Source organism: Octodon degus, unplaced genomic scaffold (assembly GCF_000260255.1).
Source record: "Octodon degus isolate 3935 unplaced genomic scaffold, OctDeg1.0 scaffold00155, whole genome shotgun sequence".
In the NCBI taxonomy this organism is placed as follows: domain Eukaryota; kingdom Metazoa; phylum Chordata; class Mammalia; order Rodentia; family Octodontidae; genus Octodon; species Octodon degus.
Window position 1 is genome coordinate 4,168,281 of NW_004524731.1, and position 22,299 is coordinate 4,190,579.

At 52.5% G+C, this 22,299-nt stretch overlaps 1 protein-coding gene across 1 annotated transcript in view; it reads left to right on the forward strand.

Annotated features, from left to right (window-relative positions):
- Window positions 1-22,299, forward strand: part of Csmd1 (CUB and Sushi multiple domains 1) — a 1,642,653-nt gene that overhangs the window by 1,403,324 nt on the left and 217,030 nt on the right. Inside the window, exon 26 of the mRNA XM_012517218.2 lies at window positions 5,659-5,861. Within this exon, the coding sequence (XP_012372672.2) occupies window positions 5,659-5,861 (203 nt within the window). The remainder of the gene's footprint in view (window positions 1-5,658; window positions 5,862-22,299) is intronic.

Genomic DNA, 22,299 nt, shown 5'->3' on the forward strand with positions numbered 1-22,299 from the left:
TGGGACTGGTCCCGCTGGCGCAGGGTAGCAGGAAGTTCTCCACACACTCACCGAACCTGGGCTAGGACTGGGTCTGCGGGTTCCCGGAACTCGGCAGAAATTTCTACTCTGATAATTCCTCTTGTTAAGCACAAATTTTTCATTCCAATTTATTGGAGAGAATAAAAAATAGTAAACAAAATTAGAAAGGATACATAATTTCACTAAACAGTTACTTGTTCAGATTGCGAGATGTAAGCATGCAAAATTGGCCCACAAAGTGGACGTCAGAAGGCAGCAGTGTAAGCTTTCCTGTGGACACACGTTTCTCCTTCTTTCTTGTCTTCTTTCCTGCATCCCAGTTGTTCCTTCCCTGTATGCAGGTTCCCTTTCACAGTATCTACTGTGCCTTTCAGATTTTATTTTTTCAGTTTCTTATGCTAGGGAGACAACGCTTTGTTGATCCACATGGGTCTGATTGATTTCACTAAACAGGGTAAACTCGGGGATTTGATAGGTAAATGGATGCGGCTAGAGACCGTGTTCAAGAGTGAGATAAATCCTTCCAATGTGTTGGATTAATTTTACTAGTTTTTATTTGTAATCACTTAGTTTCTTACCTGGATTTAAGTTTTGTCATGTTATTTTTTGTTACATGTCTTTCTTAGGCTTTTCTATTTAGATTAAAAGACCTTGACTTCCCAAAATTATAAAAATATTGTCTTAAGTTTTCTTCTGTATTTATTTAACCTCCCATCTTTTTTTCCCTCACTACACCCAAGTATGTATGTATGTATGTATGTATGTATTTTTTTTTTTTTTTTTGTGGAACTGGGGATTGAACTCAGGCCCTTGCACTTGCCAGAGCAGTGTAATTCTGCTACGCAAACACGAACACCAAAGCGATACCCAGGGCTTAGCGGCAGGTGTACGCACATTGCTGGGCACTGGTCGGGATCTCTTCCCACGAAGCAAGCCTGGATCTCCGGTGCTCTAGGGGTTATGTGGGATAAGAAAGCACGAAGTACATGGAAGGAAGTACAGAGGCGGGAAGTACGGGAGCAGGAAGTACAGAGGCAGGACGGCTTGTCCGCTGTACTGTACAACATGTACCAGAGGGTCCAGCTGTGTATCACAGTAAGCAGCCATTTCTAAGAAACATAAACAGTAGGAACTGTAACCTGCACTGTTACCCGGGCAACTAACATGCAGACGTCTACTGACCCGGGGGCGGCAGCACTGATGCCACAATTCTACAGTTTCTGTGTCTGCAGAGGTCGCTTTGTGAGCTTCCTTCCCTTTTTCTGGAAGCAGCTGCCATTCAGTGCACACTTTTCTATCTTAATTATTTGGTTGCTTTGGTACAAAACTTGATGTCTGGTACCACGCCTGTCCTTCTCGTGCAGATCATTGTGCTGGTTTTGGACCCTCAACTTCTATGTCAATTTGAGAAATTACCAAGATTTTTACAGAAATCACAATACCGATATAAACCAGGTTCCTGGGGGAAGTTGATGTCTTCTACATTACTGAAAGTTCTGATCCTTCCCACAGTACAGTGCTCTGCTGCCTGAGGACATGTCTTATGTTTTTAATTAATTTTATTGAGAAACAAATAGCAGTGAGACAGTTTCAATCCAATTAGTAGGGCAGTTTCAATAATACACTGCATATTGTTGTCTTCGCAGTAGTTACTCATAGTACAAGATGCAGACATGATATCCTGCCCAAACACTCTTAGTACAAATCCTTCTTCTCATTGAATTAAGAGGAAGTAGCTGTATATCTATCCTATTTTGTATATACAGATACAAAATGGTCCTCCATTTGTATCCCCTTTTTTGTTTAGTTTTGTCAGAGAAGAGTACTCCATTGCCATTTAAATATTGTAGGTACGTGAATTCAGCAAAATAATCCAACATAATCCAGTAGTCTAACAGTAGTGGGTTACCTGCAGGACCGGCAATGTCAGAAGTGGCTGACTTGAGTCCTTTACAGCTCAGCCAAAACTTTGGTTCTGCGTGAAGGTCTTGAACGTTTTGGTGAGTCATGCCTGCTTAATGAATCGCCCTTAATTCAAGAAGACGGTGTGAGAAGCACACATGTTTCATTCTGGTTTTGGCCACTGTGCAGATACATTGCATTTTATATTTGTCTTACGTAACGCTTACTCTAGCAATTATTCATAAACTTCGGAGTACTTTTCTATGCTCACTGATGCCTACACTTCAGGGTCTCCGTTCATTTCAACAGCCTGCTGTCCTCCCTTCATTTTTTCTTTTCTCTCCTCCTCATCCTGCTGCACTGGTCACAGCCGCAGCATAGTGCCGCTTGCCACGTCCGCAGTCAGCTCTGCTGTCCGGCCATCAGTCGAGAGGCACAGTGTTTATCATTTGCTTCCATGAACACTTTCCTACATTGATGTTTAGACATGTAATTCTTTCGTTTTAGATCTCTATCCTGTTTTAAGCTTATCACTGGCTTTAAAATCTTTTCCTGTATTTCTCTACATCGGCCTTCTTGAGTCCATTGGGTGACCTGCGTTTTCCAGAGCCCCACCTCGTGTGTGCTTCGCCCCCCAGTGCGCCGCTTCCTCTTCCCGTTGTTCTGTTCTGAGCAAGGTGCTGGGCGCACACGCTACGAAATGCTGGAGAGCTCCCCCAGCACGACCGCGATGAGGGGGAGTGCACTACTTCGCCGCAACTTCTGGAATTAGTAATAACACAGATTTGTATTTCATAAACTTAAAATATAATAATTGGGAAGACTGTTGATAAAAATTCAGATCATGAAAGTTTGAAAACAACATTGGAATAAAGTCAAGGAACTAGTAGACAAACATCAGTTCAGTTAGAAACTAATTCTTTTAATTGCAATTAACATTCCCAGAAAGGGCGTCTTGAAGAAGCCCCATTACAGACGCCCATAACGGCCAAGATTTACTGAGATCAAACACAGGTTGCATAACGGATTACTGGCTGGAATAGAAATGGAGACAGGCTGATGCAATAGAAAGCAGTTTTAGAAAAAAATCAAAATTAAAAGGTAACTGTTACTAACATACTAAGAAAAATCTTCCAGAGAAAAGAAAAAATGTGCAATACTTTTACTGAAATAACTTGTTATCAAACTAAAATCTAATAAGAAATAAAAAGAGTAAGAACTGAGATTTATAAGTTGGATATTAAGGAAACGAGTATGTCCATTTAAACAGTGTGGAATAATAATTCAGTACAATTCTGCACTACTTACGATGATCGCGTCATGAGAACACAGAGCCAAGCTTTCCTGAGGCCCCAAGCAGCGAGGCTTTGCTGAGGTAGTCGGTCACTTAGCGAGGACACAACACACACCCTCCACAGGCACGAGTAAAACAGCCACGGGGATGGGCTGCGAAGGCCTCTACACCAGTGGGTGCCACACAGCAGCGACCACGCACAGAGCCTAGACTCGTGAGTCCTCCACTGTTCCTTGCAGACTCAGGAAGCCTTGCCCTGCAGGGCACACAGGTGTCCACTGCGGCCCCCTCCAGATCTGGCCCATCACGGTGGCCCATGTGCTGGCTCTGCTCCGGCCTGTGTAGGTCTCGAGCCCACAGCCTGGTCCTCCCTGGCCACCCACATGGCCTGTCTGCCCCTGTCTCTGCTGGGTCAGGGGAAACCCGCCCTCCTGGCTCCTTTAGCGGTGCCCACAGAGACTTGGCCAGGTCCTCTCACTGTGCCTCATAACGTCCTCCTGGCTTCCTGGGAGCATCCCAGCCTGAGGCCTGAACACTGCTGTGGAGCTGGACTGGGCAGCATGAGGCTCTCCTGCAGGCTGGAGGGACCCCATGGTTAGCACAGGGTCCATCAGCTGCTGTCACAGACTGAGAGTAGCTCCCGCTGTACCCCTCAGTATAGGATGCAAGATGCTAGCAGGACCACAGGGCCCGGCTTCTTGACTCCGCCCTCTGCACCCCAGCACCTATCTCTTCTCTGATCTCAGCTGTTCACGTCACACCTGGCTGCCTGGGTTCCTGGATGTCCCCTGATGCTGCAGGCCCTCAGGTACTCCCCGGCTTACCATGCCTCTAAGAGGGCCTAGCGAGCCCCTGCCTTCACAGCTGCCTCCTGGCCCTGTCTCGCAAGCCCCGGTGCCCTCACTACACTCTGCCTTCGTGCCAGCCACACTGAGCTCCTGCTGATGAGCCGGTTCTCTCTCCTCTGCGCTGGTGCTGTGGGTGCTCTATGCTCTGCCTCCTGCACTGGCAGCGGGGCTGTCTGCCACCTGCGTCCCTGAGCCCAAGGTTCCCAGAACGCGACCTCGTGTGACTGCTCTCCACACGCTCGGCGCGGAGGACACCCTTGTGGCGACACCGAGGCACACTGAACACGGTGCACACATGTGCCCAGTGACACGTGGGGCCCATTCTCTTACATGCACTGTGACACACTGCTGTTCCACCTACACTGAAATGGATCTGCATGTTGCAGGAGTGCAACGCGGGAAAACCAGTGACTTGGAAGTGGGCAGCACCGGCATTGGGAATTTTGTTTAAAATATTTGAAGCCAGTAGGGCTGAACACTAGCATCAGTTGTGAGGGAAAACAAGTGCCTATTGTTTCTGTGTCTAGACATATTCAATATTTAATGCTTGAGCCAGGCATGGGGTGTGCATCAGTGGTCCCTGCACTTGGGAGGCTGAGGCAGGAGGGCTGTCACAGATTGGAGCCAGCCTGGGCTGCCTGCTGAGTTTAAGGTCCTGAACTATAGGGCAAGACCCTGTCTTGACAAGATAGATAGATGATAGACAGGCAGGCAGGCAGGCAGGCAGACTGACCGACCGACCAACTGACCGACAGACAGACAGACAGACAGACAGACAGACAGACAGAGGTGTGGATAGACAGACAGGCAGGCAGGCAGAGGAGATACAGGGTATTTAGGGAGTGCCTGCATATTTCACACTGTGTGTAGAAAGTGCAGTTGGACGTAACTGCAAGTGCTGCCTGCAGAATGTGAGGTGACCCAGCGGCCCAGGGTCACTACACCACAGGCTGTGGCTTTATTTCCTGCACATCCGTGTGTAAGGAGCAGGAAGGGCTGCAGACACCAGGTGCAGCTCAGCGTCTGCTAGCCCATGGGTCCCCCTGGCATTTGGGTCCCCAGGTTGGGACACAGCTCACTGCCCACACCCTGTGAGCCTCCTAAGGTAGGGAATTTGTCACCAGCCTCCTTGCCTCTGTTGGAATTTCCAATAATATGGTTTTCTGGAGCTAAACATCAGGAAACAAATCTGAGGCGCAGGGCCCCAGGACCTGCCTGTGTGCACTGGCCTGGAGAGCCTTGTCCTGCTGGGCCTGCTGCCCCTCACGGCCCCGGAAGAGCAGCAAGGCTGGAGCAGGCTCTGGGCACCCTCTCTCGAGTTAGCAAAAGGCCTGGTGGTCCTGGCCACTGTGGGGCCATCTGCCTTGCAGGGGGGAGGTCCACACCTGGCTGTCTCTGCCGTGCTGTGCTCAGGCAGGCTGCATGCGGGCGGCGGCACCTGTGCCTCGGTTCCCGCATTCCCACTGGCACCCAGTGCCTGGGCACATGTACTTCTTTATTTTGGGAATGTGGCTCTGTGACAGTGAGGGTGGCTGGCGGCACGAACGCTCCAGGCCAGTCAGGCAAACACGCAGCTGTGCTCTCTCTCCGCAGCCTGCACTTCATCGTTTTTGACACGGAGCTGGCACATGACATCCTCAAGGTGTGGGATGGCCCGGTGGACAGTGACATCCTCCTGAAGGAGTGGAGCGGCTCGGCACTGCCAGAGGACGTCCACAGCACCTTCAACTCGCTCACGCTGCAGTTCGACAGTGACTTCTTCATCAGCAAGTCAGGCTTCTCCATCCAGTTCTCCAGTAGGTGCAGTGCCTGCCCGCGTGGCCATTCTCTGCCCAGCGCGGTGCACCCTTTGCCTCCTAGGTGTCCCTCTAAGCACTATGTGTGACTCAGCTTGTGCTGCGGAAGGTGCATTTTGTAGGAAAGAAGAGACGTCTCTGCTCACTTGTTGTGAGGTGCTTGCCTGGAGCCCCATAACAAAAGTCAGATTAGTGAGAGAAACACAGACGCAGGAGCCTCGAAAGGAGGGCCACAGGAGTGAGGAGTGCTCATGTGGCTCATAGCCACTGGAAACAGGGAGAGCTTACGTGGTCCATGGGCCATGGAAGAGGGTGAGGGCTCACATGGCCTATTGGCCACTGGAGAGAGGGAGTGCTCGCTTGGTCCACGAGCCACAGGATAGAGGAAATGCTCATGTGGTCCATAGGCCACTAGAGAGAGGGAGTGTTCATGTGGTCCATGAGCCACAGGAGAGGGAGTGCTCACATGGGTCCACTACTGGAGACGAAGACAGGGTGTGATCCCAGGGTGTCACCTGGGGTGTAGCAGGCACACTGTGCTGACTCCCCTCAGTCTGTGTCCTTTCCTCTGGGGGTGGGTGCTCTGGAGCGAGGCCCTTGTGTCCTGCCTCAGTGGAAGATCAGAGCTCCTGTGTGGGTGGCTCCAGAGATGCGGCAGGAGATATGAAGGGGCCATATTTTGGGGTGGCGTGTCTGGGCCTCTTAGGGAGCAGCCGGGCTTAGGAAGCTCTGTAGGGACAGGCAATGCGTCTATTCGTGGTGAGCGGGAACACTGCTGTAAAGGTTGCCGTCAGCACAGGACCAAAGCTGTGTGGAAGAGGAGGGCCCGCAGTGTGCATGCAGCCCCCCGACAGCCCAGCCTGCAGGCGCTCCCAGCCCCCAACTGCCCTTGCTGCAGTCTGTGTGGCGCTGGTCGGTCGTGCGTGGCTTGCCCACTCTCAGCCTCGGGTTAGGAGTGGCCTGTGTCTCCTCCCGAGCTGAGATTTCAAGAAGGAAATGTGAGACAGTGACTGCGGGATTACTCATGGGCGGCCACAGCCCACACCTGGACGGCTACCCACTCAGGTTACTTTGCGGTCTGGTCCACTTTAACAAACGGCTTCCTGCGAAGGCAAAGCAAAGCTATTTCATGGCAGTGGAAGCCGACAGCGCCCTCAAGGGGCACCATCAGGGGTGGCATGAAACCTGGCAGCACATGGGTCCACTGTCATCGTAAAGCCAGTGGGATCTACACTGTGGTCCCCGCAGCTCCCTGGGGAGCCATGTGTAAAGTTTACACAGGCAACGGGCCAGGTTAAGCTAAGGCCTTGAAAGGCTGTGAATGAAAGTGAGGCCACAGACCGCAGGGCGCCGTCCTCCGGGTCCACACGGGTGAAGGCAGCCGTGGACTGGCACACGCCTGCGAATCACAGTCGGGTGTGCAAGTTTTCAGCCTATGGCAGGAAGCTTGGTCCGGTGACCTGCTTGGGGGAGGTCCACATGGCCCGGCGGCGTCCCTGCTGCTTTGTGCATTGACGCGAAGTTGGGCTTTATCACCTGAGAGGAAGTTCATGGGGTTGGGGCCTCGGGGCCTCGCGTGGCAAACGAAACTATTGTTAGGCTCTAAGTTAATAGTGGACAGTTTCCTCCTTTTCTGTACATTACGGGCTGTGTAAAATTTAAACGTATTTTGTCTATCATCCCTGTCGGTCTGTCTGTCTATCTATCAACCATCTGTCTATCAGCTGCCTAACTACTGTGGCGTAAGGAGTGAATTTAGAGCCCTGCACACATGAGGCAGATGCTCTTCCCAGAGCTGCAGACGGAGCACTTTGCACTTTCATGTTGTGAGACAGGGATCTGTGAAGCTGCGCAGCCTGGGCTTGAACTTGCAGTCCCTGCCTCACCTGCCACGTGGCTGGGCTTACAGGCACACGCCACTGCCTTCTGTGGCACTTTATGTACCCTGGTTTTAGGTCAACAGCAAATGAAGAGAAGTCACAGAGAGCTCTCACAGGCCTCCACCAACAGCCTCCCCGCTCCCACACTGCGCAGCGTGTGGGTGGGCACAGTCCCGAGTCCACACAAGGGGGAAGGCCACACCTCGGAGTGCAGGCTCACTTGATGCGCTGTCCTGTGGTGGGCGTGGGCATGTGTGTCATGCCGTGTGGGCTGCTCCAGCAGGGCAGCACATAGTCACCTCCTTGCCCTCAGGGCTCTCAGTGCTCCTCCCACGTGTGACCCTCCGCGACTGGACCCCTGGTCTTTCCGTGTCCCGATCGGTGCCCTGGAATGTTCTGTGGCTGGAATCGCTGCCCGTGGCGTCCTGCACTCACACCTTTCTTTGCCATTTCCTCCACGGCTTTCGCAGCGTGAAGCCTCCCTTCCCTGCTCTGGCGAGCGGGTCCCACTGTCCGCTCGGCCCACAGCGGCTTTGCCCCTTCTCTCACTCCAGGAAGGGCAGCCTTGAGGCTCGGCAGCTGCGCATGAGGCTGCCGCCACCCTCTCCTGCAGCTTGCGGTGCGGATCTGGGTTTTTCTTTCCACGGAGCAAGGCCTGAGGGAAGCAGGATGGCACCTCACTGCGCTCCTTTTGTGTCTTTCCTCCTCCTCCTCATGGAAACCCCCCAATCACTTTCTCTGTATTCTTTCTGATTCTCTCTGAGGACGTCCTCCTACTTTAGCTTTTAGGAAAGCGAAGTTTAATTGTCTGAGTGTCAGCTCCATTTCCTCTCTGTGTAAGCTCGATTAATTAAGGCCTTGTGGCTTAGGCCACGATGAACAGGAACACCCCAGGAGGCCTCTCCGGAAAGGACAGCAGCAGGACTTCCTGGGCCTGGGTTTCCTGGGTACCAGTCTGAAGCATGCAGAGTTCTCGGGTGTTGGGAAGGACGGTGCATGGGCGGTGGCTTCCGTGTCTGATCCCTTCTCAGGCACATCTCCTGTCCCCAGATGCCTGCCTCCAGTCTGGATGCGGGAAATGGCACTGTAGGGGCGAGAGCTTTGGTTGATTCTCGGGCTTTTAAAGAAAGACTTTCTGCAGGTCACAGAAGCCCTCTAAGCACTATGTGTGACTCCTGGGGAAATCAGGACACAAAATCTGATACAGAAAGCCAGAGCTGGACGGCGCCTCAGGAAGCTTAGGTTCCGGCCTGCTCCTCAATGAATGGGTAGCCTTGTGCAGCCTCCATTGTTCTAGTGGCCTGGGGTGTCCAGAGAGGTCCCCAGCTCTTCCAGGGGCTGCCCAGCCTCCATGGCCCAGTGAGCATGGGGCGCATGGATGGAGGGCTCTCCAGGAATCCTATCAAGAGAGGCACCTCGAGCAGTCAGGGGAGAAAGGGAGCCTCCTGCATGATGCAGGTGCAGCTCTGGAGGCGGCTGGATGGTGGGCAGGTTGGGTGACGTTGTCACCTCCTTGCTTGCACCCCTCTCAGGATCAGGCCAGCAGACAGCAGGGAGGTCTGCCCCGCACAGGCGGACTGCAGGGCCTTGCCCCTGGCTCCTTGGCAGGCCCAGTGGGGCCCAGGGGACATGGATGTGGATCTTTGTGGGCTTGTTTTGGTCCTGAGCAGCTCATGTTTGGGTACCGGCTGGGAACAGGCAGGGTCTGTTCATGTTACAGAGCATGAACCTCACTCCTGAATGCGCATCACTTTCTGATTCCATTAGAAATGGTCCATTCCTCCCTGTTCTACCTGCTGTGGGGACGCAAACACTTTCTCCAGAGGACAGAAGGCTGCTGCTGGCCCTGGAGCTGTGTCCCTGACCACAGCCGTGGCAGCCTGCACAGCACTCGCCCCTGCTGCCTGCACTGGGGAAGGCTGCAGGCAGTGGGGTGTCAGACCTCAGCGCTGCAGTCTGTGGGCTCTGCCCTGCGCCCTGGGGCCCCAGCTGACAGCTGCAGTGATGATGCTGATGTGGTCAGTGAGCACCTTTCATTAGCGCTTAATCACCACTTAATCACGGGTGGCACACCAGGAAGTGGAGGTCGGTGCCGGAAGATAGGTGGCATCAACTCCGTCCACAGATGGCATCAACTCCGCTGTCCTCAGGCCTGTCCAGGCCTCCTGCCCTGGGCTTCTCCTGGGTGCAAGGCATGTGCTGTGCTCTCAGCCCCAGGATTGATTTCTGCACAAACAGCAGAGGTGACTTAGTGGCTCCGTGACATGTCTCGAATTTTCTTTATTGAGAGATAATTTAAAGGAAACATTTATCATTTAAGAGGACAGGGCAGTTACTGAACAGGGCAGAACCATTTATAGGTGAGAATAAGGGTCCTAGTGCTGATGGGCTGAGTGTCCAGCAGCCATGCAGGGATCACGCGTCTGGCTGGGTCCCCCCCCCCTCCCTCAGAGCCTTCTGGGGACAGTAGAGAATGGTGTGTCCACAGCCAACCGCTCACATGGCACATGTCATAACAGAAACATACAGTGAGTCTTAGTTACTTTTCTCTACTTATTGAGGCAGAATACCCAACTCCTAAATGAAAGAGAGAAAGGCGTAGTTAGCTCCCAGTTTGTGGAAGTTTCAGTCCATAACAGCTGGTGCCAAGGCGGGTGGCACAGGGGCAGCACTCCAGGGTAGCAGAAGACAGCAAAAGTAGTAAGAACAAAAGTGGGGGCGAACCAGCTGCCTTTGCCCCCCTATCTTGTAAGCAGGCTGCCCCCGGGGCACAGCTTGCAGACCACCTCCCTGTCCTCCCCTTGCACAGGAGGAGGATGTTCACAAAACGAGGGCCCGGCTCCCTGCTGAGCCCTGCAGTTCAACTTCAGAACTTCTCGGGGACACAAGGCATCAGCCATTTCCTGTGAGTGCTAAAAACTTCATCCCTGAGGAAGACACACTGCCCCGAGCCCCATCACAGACTCATCCTCCCTCCAGACGCATCCTCCCCTCCTGCCAGCTACTGCCCAGCCCGCCTGGAGTTCTCTTGGCCGAGAGTCGCTACAATGCGTCGTCAGGTACAGGGCACGCCGCTGCTGGGCAGACACTGTCTGGGGGCAGTGTGCGGCGCGTCCTCCCCGACCTGTCCCCCGGCCCTGGTGCTATGTGAGGCTGGCTCTTCCCCAGGGCCCGAATGACCACGGGAGGCCAAGGCTTTGCATCTGTTCAGGGCGCTGATGGGAGGCAGAGCAGTGCACCCGAGGACCTCAGGAGTGGGGACTACAGAGCTGTTCCGGAAATGGCCGGGTGGCGGGCCGAGCGTGCTGCTGTCCGGGCAGCACCCAGATGGCATGAATGGCAGTGTGTCTTTACGGCAATACGCTGTAGTTCGAATTCTTCCATACTCTGTAATTTTCAGTCACACTTCCTAGTTTAGGAGCAGCCTTAAGCCCAAGCAGGTTTATCCAGCTGTGAGCCCCGGTCGCCTGCCCAGGATGGAGACACCAAAGGTGCATGTTGCACTGTGCTGGAGCTGAGCTGCTGGAGTAGTGGAAGCGTCGAGTCCTCCTGGGATGGGAGGTTGACTGAAGCTACTTTTCTTTCTACCTAACAGTAGCACAATCATTGCCCAGTGAGAAGAGCACCAAGGTGTGTGAGATGGCGCTGCGTGTGCTCTTGACGAAGTGTCCTAGTGCTGTCCACATACCCAGCTGGCCGCTGCGTCCCACGCCCACCACCCCTCTGCCAGGCTTGTGGCCTAGCCTGCCCAGTGGCCCTCCTTTGTCCACTCTTTCCCAAGACCTGGGGCTTGAAACTACTTACAAATTGCCGATGAAAAATCCACACAATTTTCAACACTAAGTCAGCAAACAGTGTTTGGAAGGGGTGTGCAGTTTTATTTCTAAAAGAGAGAAACATTACCACACTAAGCAGGTGGGGTTACCATACTGTTTGAAGCACATTACACAGGATAAGTTGAATGGGGTGAGAGAGTGCACAGGGATCCCCAGGAAAAATCCCAAGCTAAGCCATGACACACTCTGCAGGCCCTGAATGTGGTCCTGTGGATGCAGAATGTGTGGTGTCCTCTGATGTGGTCCTGTGGATGTAGAATGTGCAGTGTCCTCTCATGTGGTCCTGTGGATGCGGAACGTGTGGTATCCTCTGATGTGGTCCTGTGGATGCAGAATGTGTGGTGTCCTCTGATGTGGTCCTGTGGATGCAGAATGTGCAGTGTCCTCTCATGTGGTCCTGTGGATGAGGAACGTGTGGTATCCTCTGATATGGTCCTGTGGATGCAGAATGTGTGGTGTCCTCTCATGTGGTCCTGTGGATGCAGAATATGTGATATCCTCTCCAGATTCCTAAGGAGGCGCCTTTTGTAGGAGTCTCGTGCCCCCTTCTGATGGTGAGCCTGCACCTCAATTCCATATCCAGAGGTGGCTCTGAGGTCCCCTGCTGGGCCCACCACAGACCTTGTGCGCGAGAGCTGAGTTCATTTACCATTGCCTTGATGGTGCCTAGACGTGCTCTGCTCCCTCTTGTCCAGGCCTTGCGTGCATGTGTGAGTTCCTCATGTTGCCGTTGCTGGTTCTGCACTTATTTAATGATTGGTTGTGTATTCCCGCTCTAATATTCAAGGACCTTCAAGTGGTGCTAAGGACACAGATACCCACAGAGAAAAACATGTGCCTAGGTGCCCTGTACAGTAGCTTATGCGTGTTTTTCTCACATAACTCACATTCTCTTTGAAATAATAAAAATGCATTTGGGGACAGATCTGAGTAAGAAGCAACATTTAGTATTGTTAAGGAGAATGTAAGCTATGCCGGTGTTAGCAACCCCACTTCTGGTTAGAAAGAGGAATCTGTGTGTGTGTGTGTGTGTGTGTGTGTGTGTGTGTGTGTGTTCATTTATTGTAACCAGAATAAGACTCCTTTAAACTATGAAGAAACCTTCGCCCAGAGCTCTCACACAGGAGCATGTGTGCATGCACATGCACATGTGAGCATTCACACATGCATATACATATGCACACATGCATATGCATGCACACACACACACACACACACACTCCTGTAGCTAAAACTCCTGCAGTCCTCAGAAGGCTGAGCACAGCCCTGACTCCTGCAGGCCCAGCCCTTTCTTGCAGCTGTGCCGTCCCTGGTGTGCACATCGATGCTGTTACTATCCATTTCCTGCATAATTAGGTTCAATTAGGACATAATGCCCTTTGTGCCACCCCATGGCTTTGAGCAGGCCTCCTTCAAATCTAGGGCCCACAAAAGCACTTTGATTTATAAGATTTCTCTGAATGCAAGAGATGGCTATTACTTATTCTCTGTTGCAGAAATGTCTGGGCTCCAGGGCAGCACTCTGTGAGAAAGGGTTTAGCCTGCAGCACCCATGCTAGACTCTGGCCTCCTCTAGGCCTCCTTCCTCACACCACTCACCTCAAGCTGACACCAGTGGGTTGGCACCGGGCGACCACAGGCTGTGGACTCCGTGCTGCTTTAGCCCCAGGGGCCCAGCCTGCCCTCAGGCAGCTGAGGTGCCAGCAGGTGCCTGGCCATTGTCATAGGAGCAAGCCCATGTGAAAGGTGCCACATGGAGGATCTGTACCTCAGCCTTGCCTCAGCCTGCTGTGCATCAGGAGAGAGATCACACTGACCCTACTCGAGAAGGGTGAGGATCAGTTCAGTCCCATCACGGATGTGAATTTGTAGGGCAGAGTCTAGAGAGTGAGAGAAGCAGCTTGGAATTCAGTTCCGATTGTATTTATTGTAAAGAAGTCAAAATCTAAACCACTAAGTGAAGGACCCTTGTTTTGAAGGACATACAAAGGTGTGGTGCAGCCGAAGTCTAGCACCAGTGTTTCTCGGACATGAGGAGCTTCCGCAGCCAGTTTCAGTAGTCACTACTTTTAAATCCAGGTAACACAGATCCTCCCTCCTCTCACAGATGCTTATTCTTGCCACGATAGGCCCAACTGCTCGCCAACACTGGCTCACCGCTGTTGCACCAGCTGTGCAAGGGGGCTGGCCTAGCTCACCAAGCAGCTTTAGGGATGTAAACAGCAAAAGCTTCGACTTCCCTTGTACATGCTGGTGGTCTACAGCAGCTATGTCTTGCATGTTCTCATTTGAAGAACTATAGATGATAGATTTGTCACTAATAAAATTTCATAGTTCATAAAATCAAAATATTTGCAGAAAACAAAATAATGACTTACAATGTTTTTCTAAAATAGGCATTTGTATTGCCAATTTTCTCATTCCAATAATTATTATAAGTCTGAGTTACAGTGATATTATGATCTGATGATACGGTCAATAAGTAGGGGACCTAGGCTCCAATCGTGCAAACCAGTTAATGGAAGGCAAACACCGAGTGCTAGTTACCACAAAACTAAGGGCCACCGAAGTGAAATATGAGTTGTGGGTGGGGATATATTCCCTTGTTCAGGGGCGTGGCGCCAGTGTTCTTGCACATCAGGCTTCGTTTAATTTGAGTAGCACATTTCCATGCAGGGGATTTTTTACTTGTGATGAAGTTGACACTGCCAGTGTGTGAAATCTGAGTGGTTTATTTCTGCATACAGGAAGATTTTTTTTTAAACTGCAGAATGCAATTTAAACCTACACTTGATAAGTAGGGTTTACAACACATCTTCATAGCTATTAAGTACTTGTTAAATGTCAAGATCAGAGAAGAAAACTTTGTACCTCAATTACCACGGCACTCCTGCAGGGCGGGTCCCAGGGGCTTCTGTGTTGCTGTGCCCAGTGTTACCATTTCTCTCTGCCCACCTGCTTCATACCCAGGCTTCTTTTGGCCAGCTCCAGCGCGGCACGTGCTGCGCAGGTAAACACGCGTGCTGCGGGCATCCGTGTCCTCCTGCTCACTTAGTTTCTTCTGTTCTCACAGATAGCAGCAGCATTCACAGAGCCCTGGGAAAGAGGCAGGGTCAGCTAGAGAGGATGCTTGCTTGCTGCAGCATTCTCTAAATTATTATCCAAGGAAATGGTCATTATTGCCAGAGAGGTAATGCTGACAGCGAGTACTGTGCATCCAAACTTGCCAGGATTTACAAGAATTTTACAACCATGAAATCACTGCCCTCTGTCATGAAAATGCATGAAGTACATCATTTCTGTGATGCTTCCTGACAGTTTTTTATTCCCTTTGAATTTAGAAGTTAAATACATGGATGCAATACTTTAATGAGCAGAATTTGAGCAAGAAAATTATTTACATTTAGTAATAATACAAATGCATGCTGGGAGTCAGATGCACGGTGTGTGTATTGGTCTTTTTCTGGGGGTAGTTTCAGGTCCTCCTGTAGTAGTTTGACACTGAAGATCAGGGCCCTGGCTGTGTGCCTCCCTTCCGCAGAACAGGGGCTCAGTCTCACACCTGGGCATCTTAGCCGTCACCCAGATTTCTGCCAGCTACAGGCCCCTCTTCGCTGTGCTCTGAGCTCCTGCTTGTAGTACCTGCTCCCGTGCAGCTTGCGCTGGTGACCTGATGGCTTCCACTGACCTTTGCTAGCCCTGCCTGGGTTCTGTTTGAAGCCTTTTCCCTCCTGCAGTCTCTTGTGGAGCCCCAGCATGCTTATTCCCAGTGAAGTAGGTCCTCCTCTCTTCTCCACACCACTGGTCCACCATTACTCACTGCAGTGAATCCCGTGGCCTCTGCCTCTGCTGGCCACACCAGGATCCCTCCAAGTGCCAGATTGGCCACAGTAGCCACAGCTGGCTGCCGAGTGGACAGAGCACATTCTTCTGTGGTGCAGACATGCAGCTGTCATCCCACTCACCCACACTGTCCTGTGGCACACCAGGACCCCTTTCCTCTCCAGTGCCCAACCCTGCCAGCCCAGGGTGTTGAGCAGCATCTCGCCATGGTTTCCTCTCCTGAGCGAGATTGCCTTGAACCTAGGTCTGGCCCGGCAACCTCAGAGTACCTCCCACACACAGCCTGTGGAAGCCACACCCAGCACTCCCAAGCCCTGACCCTGCTGCCTGTCTTCGTCTCCTGCCCCTGTGTCACTTCACGCTGGAAAGCGTGAGAGAGCCCCAGTGAAGCTGAACCCTGGCTCCTAACCAGTGCCCTGCTGCAGAAGGCCCACCTGTCCACCAGGCCACCAAGCCCTGGCCCACTTTTCCTGCCCCACTGCTTGGCCCATGTACACAGCAGAACGAGTTCCTGGCACCAAAGGGCTGGGGACATGTTCAGACTGGGCGTTGCTCTTGTTTCTTCCATCACGCTGATCGCCTTCCATAGCATCTCCCTTTTCAGTTGGTTTATTTCTCACTGGGGTCCTCTGCCCCAAGAGTGGAAGTGCCGCAGGGAGGAACACTCCCTCTCCTGATGTGGTCCGGTGGACTGGAGTTTGTGCTGCTACCCTGGGAATGAGGGGACACCATGCCCCAGAGCTGCTGGTCTTCAGTAGCTGCTCCTGGAGGAATTAAACTCTATTCTCAGTTCTCATGTTATTTTACATTTGGAATTTTCAGCCAAGCATTGAAAAATCTCTACCCATAAGATGACATCCTGTGGAAGGAAACATTCATGAGGAATCCTGTCCATCAGGCTGTGGTTGCCTGAGGTGCTGCCTCAGCTACAGAATGCACCAGGCTGTGCTGTTCCCAAATCAGGGCTCAGGGTGTGGCGGGGCCTGAGCTGTGTAGGGCTGCAGCCCCCAGGGCTGTCTCAGGACCCACATGGAGGCAGGAGGTGCAGCCAGGGCAGGGGCTGCTGCACATGCATTTCTCAGAAGCATTTGTAGATAAAATCTGGCTGTTCTCAGCAGGCAGGTTAGGTGTGCAGGGAAGGGGCCGTGGCAGCTAGTGATGTGGGGGCGTGGTGGTCCAGAAGCATCCATGACACCTGCAGGGCAGGGGCGCCCGGGGGCTGCGAGGGAGAACATCCATGTCCCGCATTTGGTGCGGTCCCTGCCCAGCCCAGCCTTCTTTTGCACTCTGGCTTATGCCAACGTACCCTGCTTCATGACTTGTTACCTTTTATTTTGATCATCCTGTTTGCTACATTTTAGTGTAACTTGTAAAAAAAAAAATCTTTGCCCTTGACTTTATTCTGTGCCTGTGCTTTGTCAGCTCCACAGTAGCATTTTTATGTGTTACTGAGCATTTAATAAAAATACAGATCCATTAGCAATTGACAGATGGAAGTGTCATGAGATTCCACATGAAGCCTCCGAAATGGGGCGTAGACAGGAAATCATTCAGATTAAATGAATGAAATAAACACCCGATTTCCTTCTTTCATCTGGTGCCCATTACAAATGCCTATTATCTTTCTATTTAAGCTGTTTATATTATACATTTTAATTTACAGGGATGTCTTGAATAACATAAGCAGTCTGTCCCTTGGGGAGCTGGTCCCTGGAGCCCCCACAGTTACCATGTGCTGTGGGTGCCCAAATCTCTTATCAGAATGGGATTTTAATTGCCGAATAGCCTGGATACATTTTCCTGTGTTCTTTGAACCATGTCTGTATTATTTACAGACCCGCCTACTACAGTAGAAGTGCCGTGCAGACAGGTGGCCACTCTGCCTTGCAAGAGGCATGGCAGCAGTCACTTGTGCGTGCCCCGCTTTCATTTCTCCACGTGCACTCTGCTCTAGGGTGACTGCTCTTGTGGCTGCAGACCTGGGTCTGTGGGGCTACAGTGCACCGTGAGACTCAGAGCAGTCAACCAAGATACTTTCAAATGATGGAGGGCTGGCCTGATAGCTCAGCGCACTAAAGCGCCTGCGGGGCATGCAGAGACAGCGATGGAGACTGGGTGTGGTGGTGTGCGCCTGCAATCCCAGAACCTGGGAGGCCGAAAATAGGAGAGTCACTCAGAGTGCAGTCTATGTAGTGAGACGCTGTAGACCCTGTAGGCCCTGTAGGCCCTGTAGACCCTGTAGACCCTGTAGGCCCTGTAGGCCCTGTAGACCCTGTAGACCCTGTAGGCCCTGTAGGCCCTATAGGCCCTGTAGACCCTGTAGGCCCTATAGGCCCTGTAGACCCTGTAGGCCCTGTAGGCCCTGTAGTCCCCTGTCCTAATTACAGAATAAATAAATGAATAAATGATGGAAAAACATGTCTAGGGCAGGCTTTCCACATCTACCAGATGTGGCCTAGATACTTAATACTTGTTTTGGCAAAACAGAAAAAACAGCACAATTTTGCACATAGTTAGAAGACATGTCCTAGCTGGACATGGTGGTGCGGGCTGGTCACCCCCGCACTCTGGGACACTGAAGCAGGAGGATGACAAAGCCCAAGCCCAGAAAATTAGCAAGACTTAGTCTTCAAAGTAAAAAGAGCTAAACAGAAGTTCAGGATGTGGCTCTGTGCAGAGGCTCTAGGCTCCGCCCCAGTAATGCACACATGTCCCTCAGGGTGCTAAGGACCTCATGCACCCAGAAAGACACTGTCATCAGCGTCACAGCGTCCAGTTGTGCAGCAGCCCTCTGGGATCACAACTTGTCTGATTTGGGCTGTCGTGCGACACGTGGCTCAGCTTGCTGGGGCACACAGTGTGTGTGTGCTGGCTTCAGTGGACAGCCGGTAGGCAGACTTCCTGCATGTGGGAGGAGCTAGGGCTGCAGGGCATGAGGCTGCACGGGGCCCCTGCGAGCAGCCAGGGCCCATGGTCCCCTGCACACCGGGGTGGCCCTGCCCTGCTGGGGCCACACGGAGGCAGCTGAAAGTGCACTTCTCTCTCTACAGCAGGACACTAGACAGACTGCAGTCACCACACTTCCCCGGAACAAAATATTTAAGAGAAAAATGTGTTGCAGCACAGAAAAGACTGCAGTCATAGAAGAGAAATGAGAGCACGCGTGACCCACACAATTGCTGGGGCCCCAGGGGAAAGGCGGCTTCTACCCCTTGAGGACTCTGGTCCACCTTCCACACCGAGGGACGAGGCTCATTGCCTGCCCGCGAGACTCCATCCTCACCTCATGCCCACAGGAAAGCATGAAGGAATTTATGTCCAGGAGCCAGCTGACGGCTTTCCTACAGCATTGTTTAAAATTGCTAGTTTTCCTGTCAAGTCTTCTTATTGCTTTTTTAATCCAATCTGGGTAAGCCTAGGAACTTTAGTTTTTATTTCATGATTCGAAAAGGAGACTGTAAAGGTTGAAAATTCATTTTGGTTGAAGTTAACCTTCAGGGGTCTACAGGAGCTCTTCCGAGATCTTTGGGGGTGTGCAAGCAGGGCCCCCCAGTGCACCTAGCTCACTGCGGCTCGTGGCCATGGGCGGGCAGGGAAGCTCCAGCTGATGCAGCAGGCTCCATGCGGCGGCTGCGCAGCGTGAGCTTGGGAAATGGAAAGCCTTCCATACTTCACTGTGAAATACGAACTTAGGACATGGAAACCCTTCTGGTCATGCAGCCTGCTCAAGTCACCACTCTCCAGTCATGGGCTGGATGCAGGATTCCGGTTGCAGGGTGAGCTGGCCGAGACGGCATGGGACCCCCCGCTTGGCTTCAAGGCTGAACTTCTGGGGAAATTGGACCCAGTTCTTATCCAGTTCAGTTTGCTCCCAGAATCATAAGGAGAAGCAAGCTCATGTGTGGGAGATGAGAAGAGAATCGGGGCATCCTCCCTCAGCATGGGGGGACAGGATCAGGGTGCCAGCTTTGTGGGCTCCAGAGAAATGCTGTCTGGCGGGGTTCAGGTCACTCCCCTGGGTGCGTGCTGACGGATCTCGGAAGGAAGACGAATCTGATACTACTTTAATTGTTTGTCCCCAGGGTGAGTCAGATGCTTGGGGTCCTCTGGGCCCTGGGGGCGAGAACCCCTTGCTGCCCTTGTGAGTCTGTGTCCATTTGTGCTTCCTCTTGTTCACCACTGGGTCACAGTGACAAACTAGCAGGACTAGGTTCCAACAGGTGACACTTGGGTATAGAAAGGAGGACTAGTGTGGGCTCTTCTCCAGGTGGCACCTGGCAGGGTCCCGGGCCTGGCACAGCATGGTGTGCCACAGGTGGTGCCCGGACAGGGACAAACCTGAAAGGCTGACATGCAATGTGGATGGATGACTCGCGCAAATATTCCCGGTGGATCCTGGTCTTGAACCTGAAAAGGTATTTCAGGATGGGTTCAGAGTGACCCTACCATTGCCACCTGCAGGGTCACGGCACCAGTCACTGCTGCAAGCTGGAAGTTGAGGATCTTATCCAGAAGGGCTCTCAGAGGCCCTTGGGGGTCTGCGAATGCATGCATGGAGAGCACACTGGACTCATTGGGGGCCCTTGGACCCTCAGCCTGGGGCTGCTCTCAGCTTTGCATCCCAGCATGCATCTGGGTCAGGAAGGGAGCCCAGTTCCGCCTGTCCTCTTGGCCGACCCGATCTAGCAGCTCGTAGAAACACCTTCCGCAGCACGCCATGTCTGAGGCCTCCATGCCTGAAGAATACTTACTCCTCCATGACACCTGCGTGTTTTTGTGTAAAGCTTCATTACCCAGTAGTTTCTCTTGGGCAATAACTATTTCGGAGAGAGAAGTAATAAATGTTCATCTTGATTTTAAAATTTGTAGTGAGACCCTCTTCTATAATCTCCTTGGCATCCTCTTCTACGTTTTTATTTTTAAGTTGTATTAATGCTAAGATGAGCATCGCGGCACCCGCCTATAACCCCAGCATTCCAGGGTCAGCTTCAGCCTCGGCCTGGGCGGGGTGGAGGAGGTGGCTTAGTGGGAGGGCTCTGAGTTCACCCTCAGGAGCACCACAGTCATTCACGTCAGCGCTGAGTAGCCCCAGTTGTTATAATAAAAGTCTGCCGTATTTACTGTGAATATTTATATGGAGGAATTACAGCTGTGCACGTACTTTAAATTATTGTAATACTGCAGATTGCAGAAGACAATGAACACTTAGAAGCGAGCGCTTCATCCTGTATGTGCCCATTTGCTGAATGTGTTTCCCTTCGAGGATGTGCAACCGTCTGGTGACCGGGACTGTGAGTGCGTAGTGGGAGTGTGTGGTGGGCACGCCGGGAGTGCGCAGTGGTGCGCTGGGAGTTGGCAGAGGCTTGGTGCATGGAAGGGCCATGCTCGAAGAGAGCCCCGGGTCCCATGTGTCCGTGCACTGGCCGGGCCCAGCGGACACCCCAGGAATCTGACTGTGGCCCCTGTTCTGCTCTGTAAAGCTGCAGCTCTGGGCCAGGCCTCCAGGACTTGCTCGCCACTCATTTGGGGCCACCGCATCCTCCTGCCACTTGCTGGCCTGGGGTCTGCGTGTGGGCTTCCACCCTGTGCCTGCTGTCTGCAGCTGCGCCTCCCTGTTGCCTGAGTCTGCCTCTTGCCCCGAGCCTCCCTGGCCCAGAGGCCCCACTCCTGCTTCCCTCCCCCATGGGAAGCTCTCCTTCTGCACAGGATCCTCCTGTGCACAGCACCAGGGTGGGAGCTGGTGCCGATGCTGGCAGGAGGAAGGGAGCTCCCTGTGCCGGTCCACCCCATGGGTCAGAGCAGGTGGCCGTCAGGGGTGCATCCCAGACCTGCAGAGAGTGCTGGCCAAAGGTCAGCTGGTGGGAGCACGTTAAGGCTGCGGGACACGCTTCCTCCAGCCTGCTCCAGTGGACGGCAGCACCTGCATGAGAGTGAGGACTTGGTCCCTGAGGCATCCTGAGAGTCAGAGACGACGGAGCTCAGACGGTGGTGCGCCCTGGAGCCCCGTTGGCTCCTTGCCCGGCGTCAGGCCCCATTTTCAGAACTCTGGGGTTCATGGAGCGTGGTGACAAACAAGACAGGGCACCCCATGCTCAGTGGGAACCCAGAGTGGGCTCCTCTTGCTGAGGGAGGAGAGGTGGAGCCGCAGCCAGCGGAGGGCTCGCATGCACATGCGGAAGTCGCTAAGCCATGCAGCTTGTAATCTAGTTCACAGGGCATTCGAGAACACCCCTGAACATTCAGAAGGAGAAAAATTAAACCTGATGAAAGGGCTGAGGTTTTTATTATGTATTTTATTTTTATTATTATGATTTATTTTTTTGTGGTACCAGGGATCAAACTTAGCACCTTGTGCTTGTCAGGCAGGCAGCTACAACACTGAGCCATACCCGCCAGCCCAGGCCTGAGACTTTCAAAATGGAAAAAAAAAGAATAGTAAGTAAGCTAGTACATATACACAGCATGAAAGCGGAATCACCCCAACTGCCTAAGACAGCTCGCTTACAGGAGCGAGTGGTGTCCTCAAAAGCAAGGACTGCCTAATCCACCGCGGCTGGGGAGAGCTTGTCCGTGAAACCAGCAGCACCTGAAATGGGAGGGGGGGCAGTGAAAATGAAGATGTTCTGGAGTTTTAGAGAGAAAAAAAGATTATAACTAAGCCAATGCTAAAATCTTAGAGGAATTTCTTTGAATAAGGGACTGAGAAAATAAACAGAACGGTATGGCAACAGGGAAGCAGGGAGGAGTGTGCCCAGCCGCGTGTCGGTCCCACAGGAGCAAGTTCCAAGTGCAGACCTGGGCTACCTGGGCACAGACAAGACTCCAGGGTGGACGGGCTCCAGGGTGGATGGGCTCCAGGATGGACGGGCTCCAGGGCGG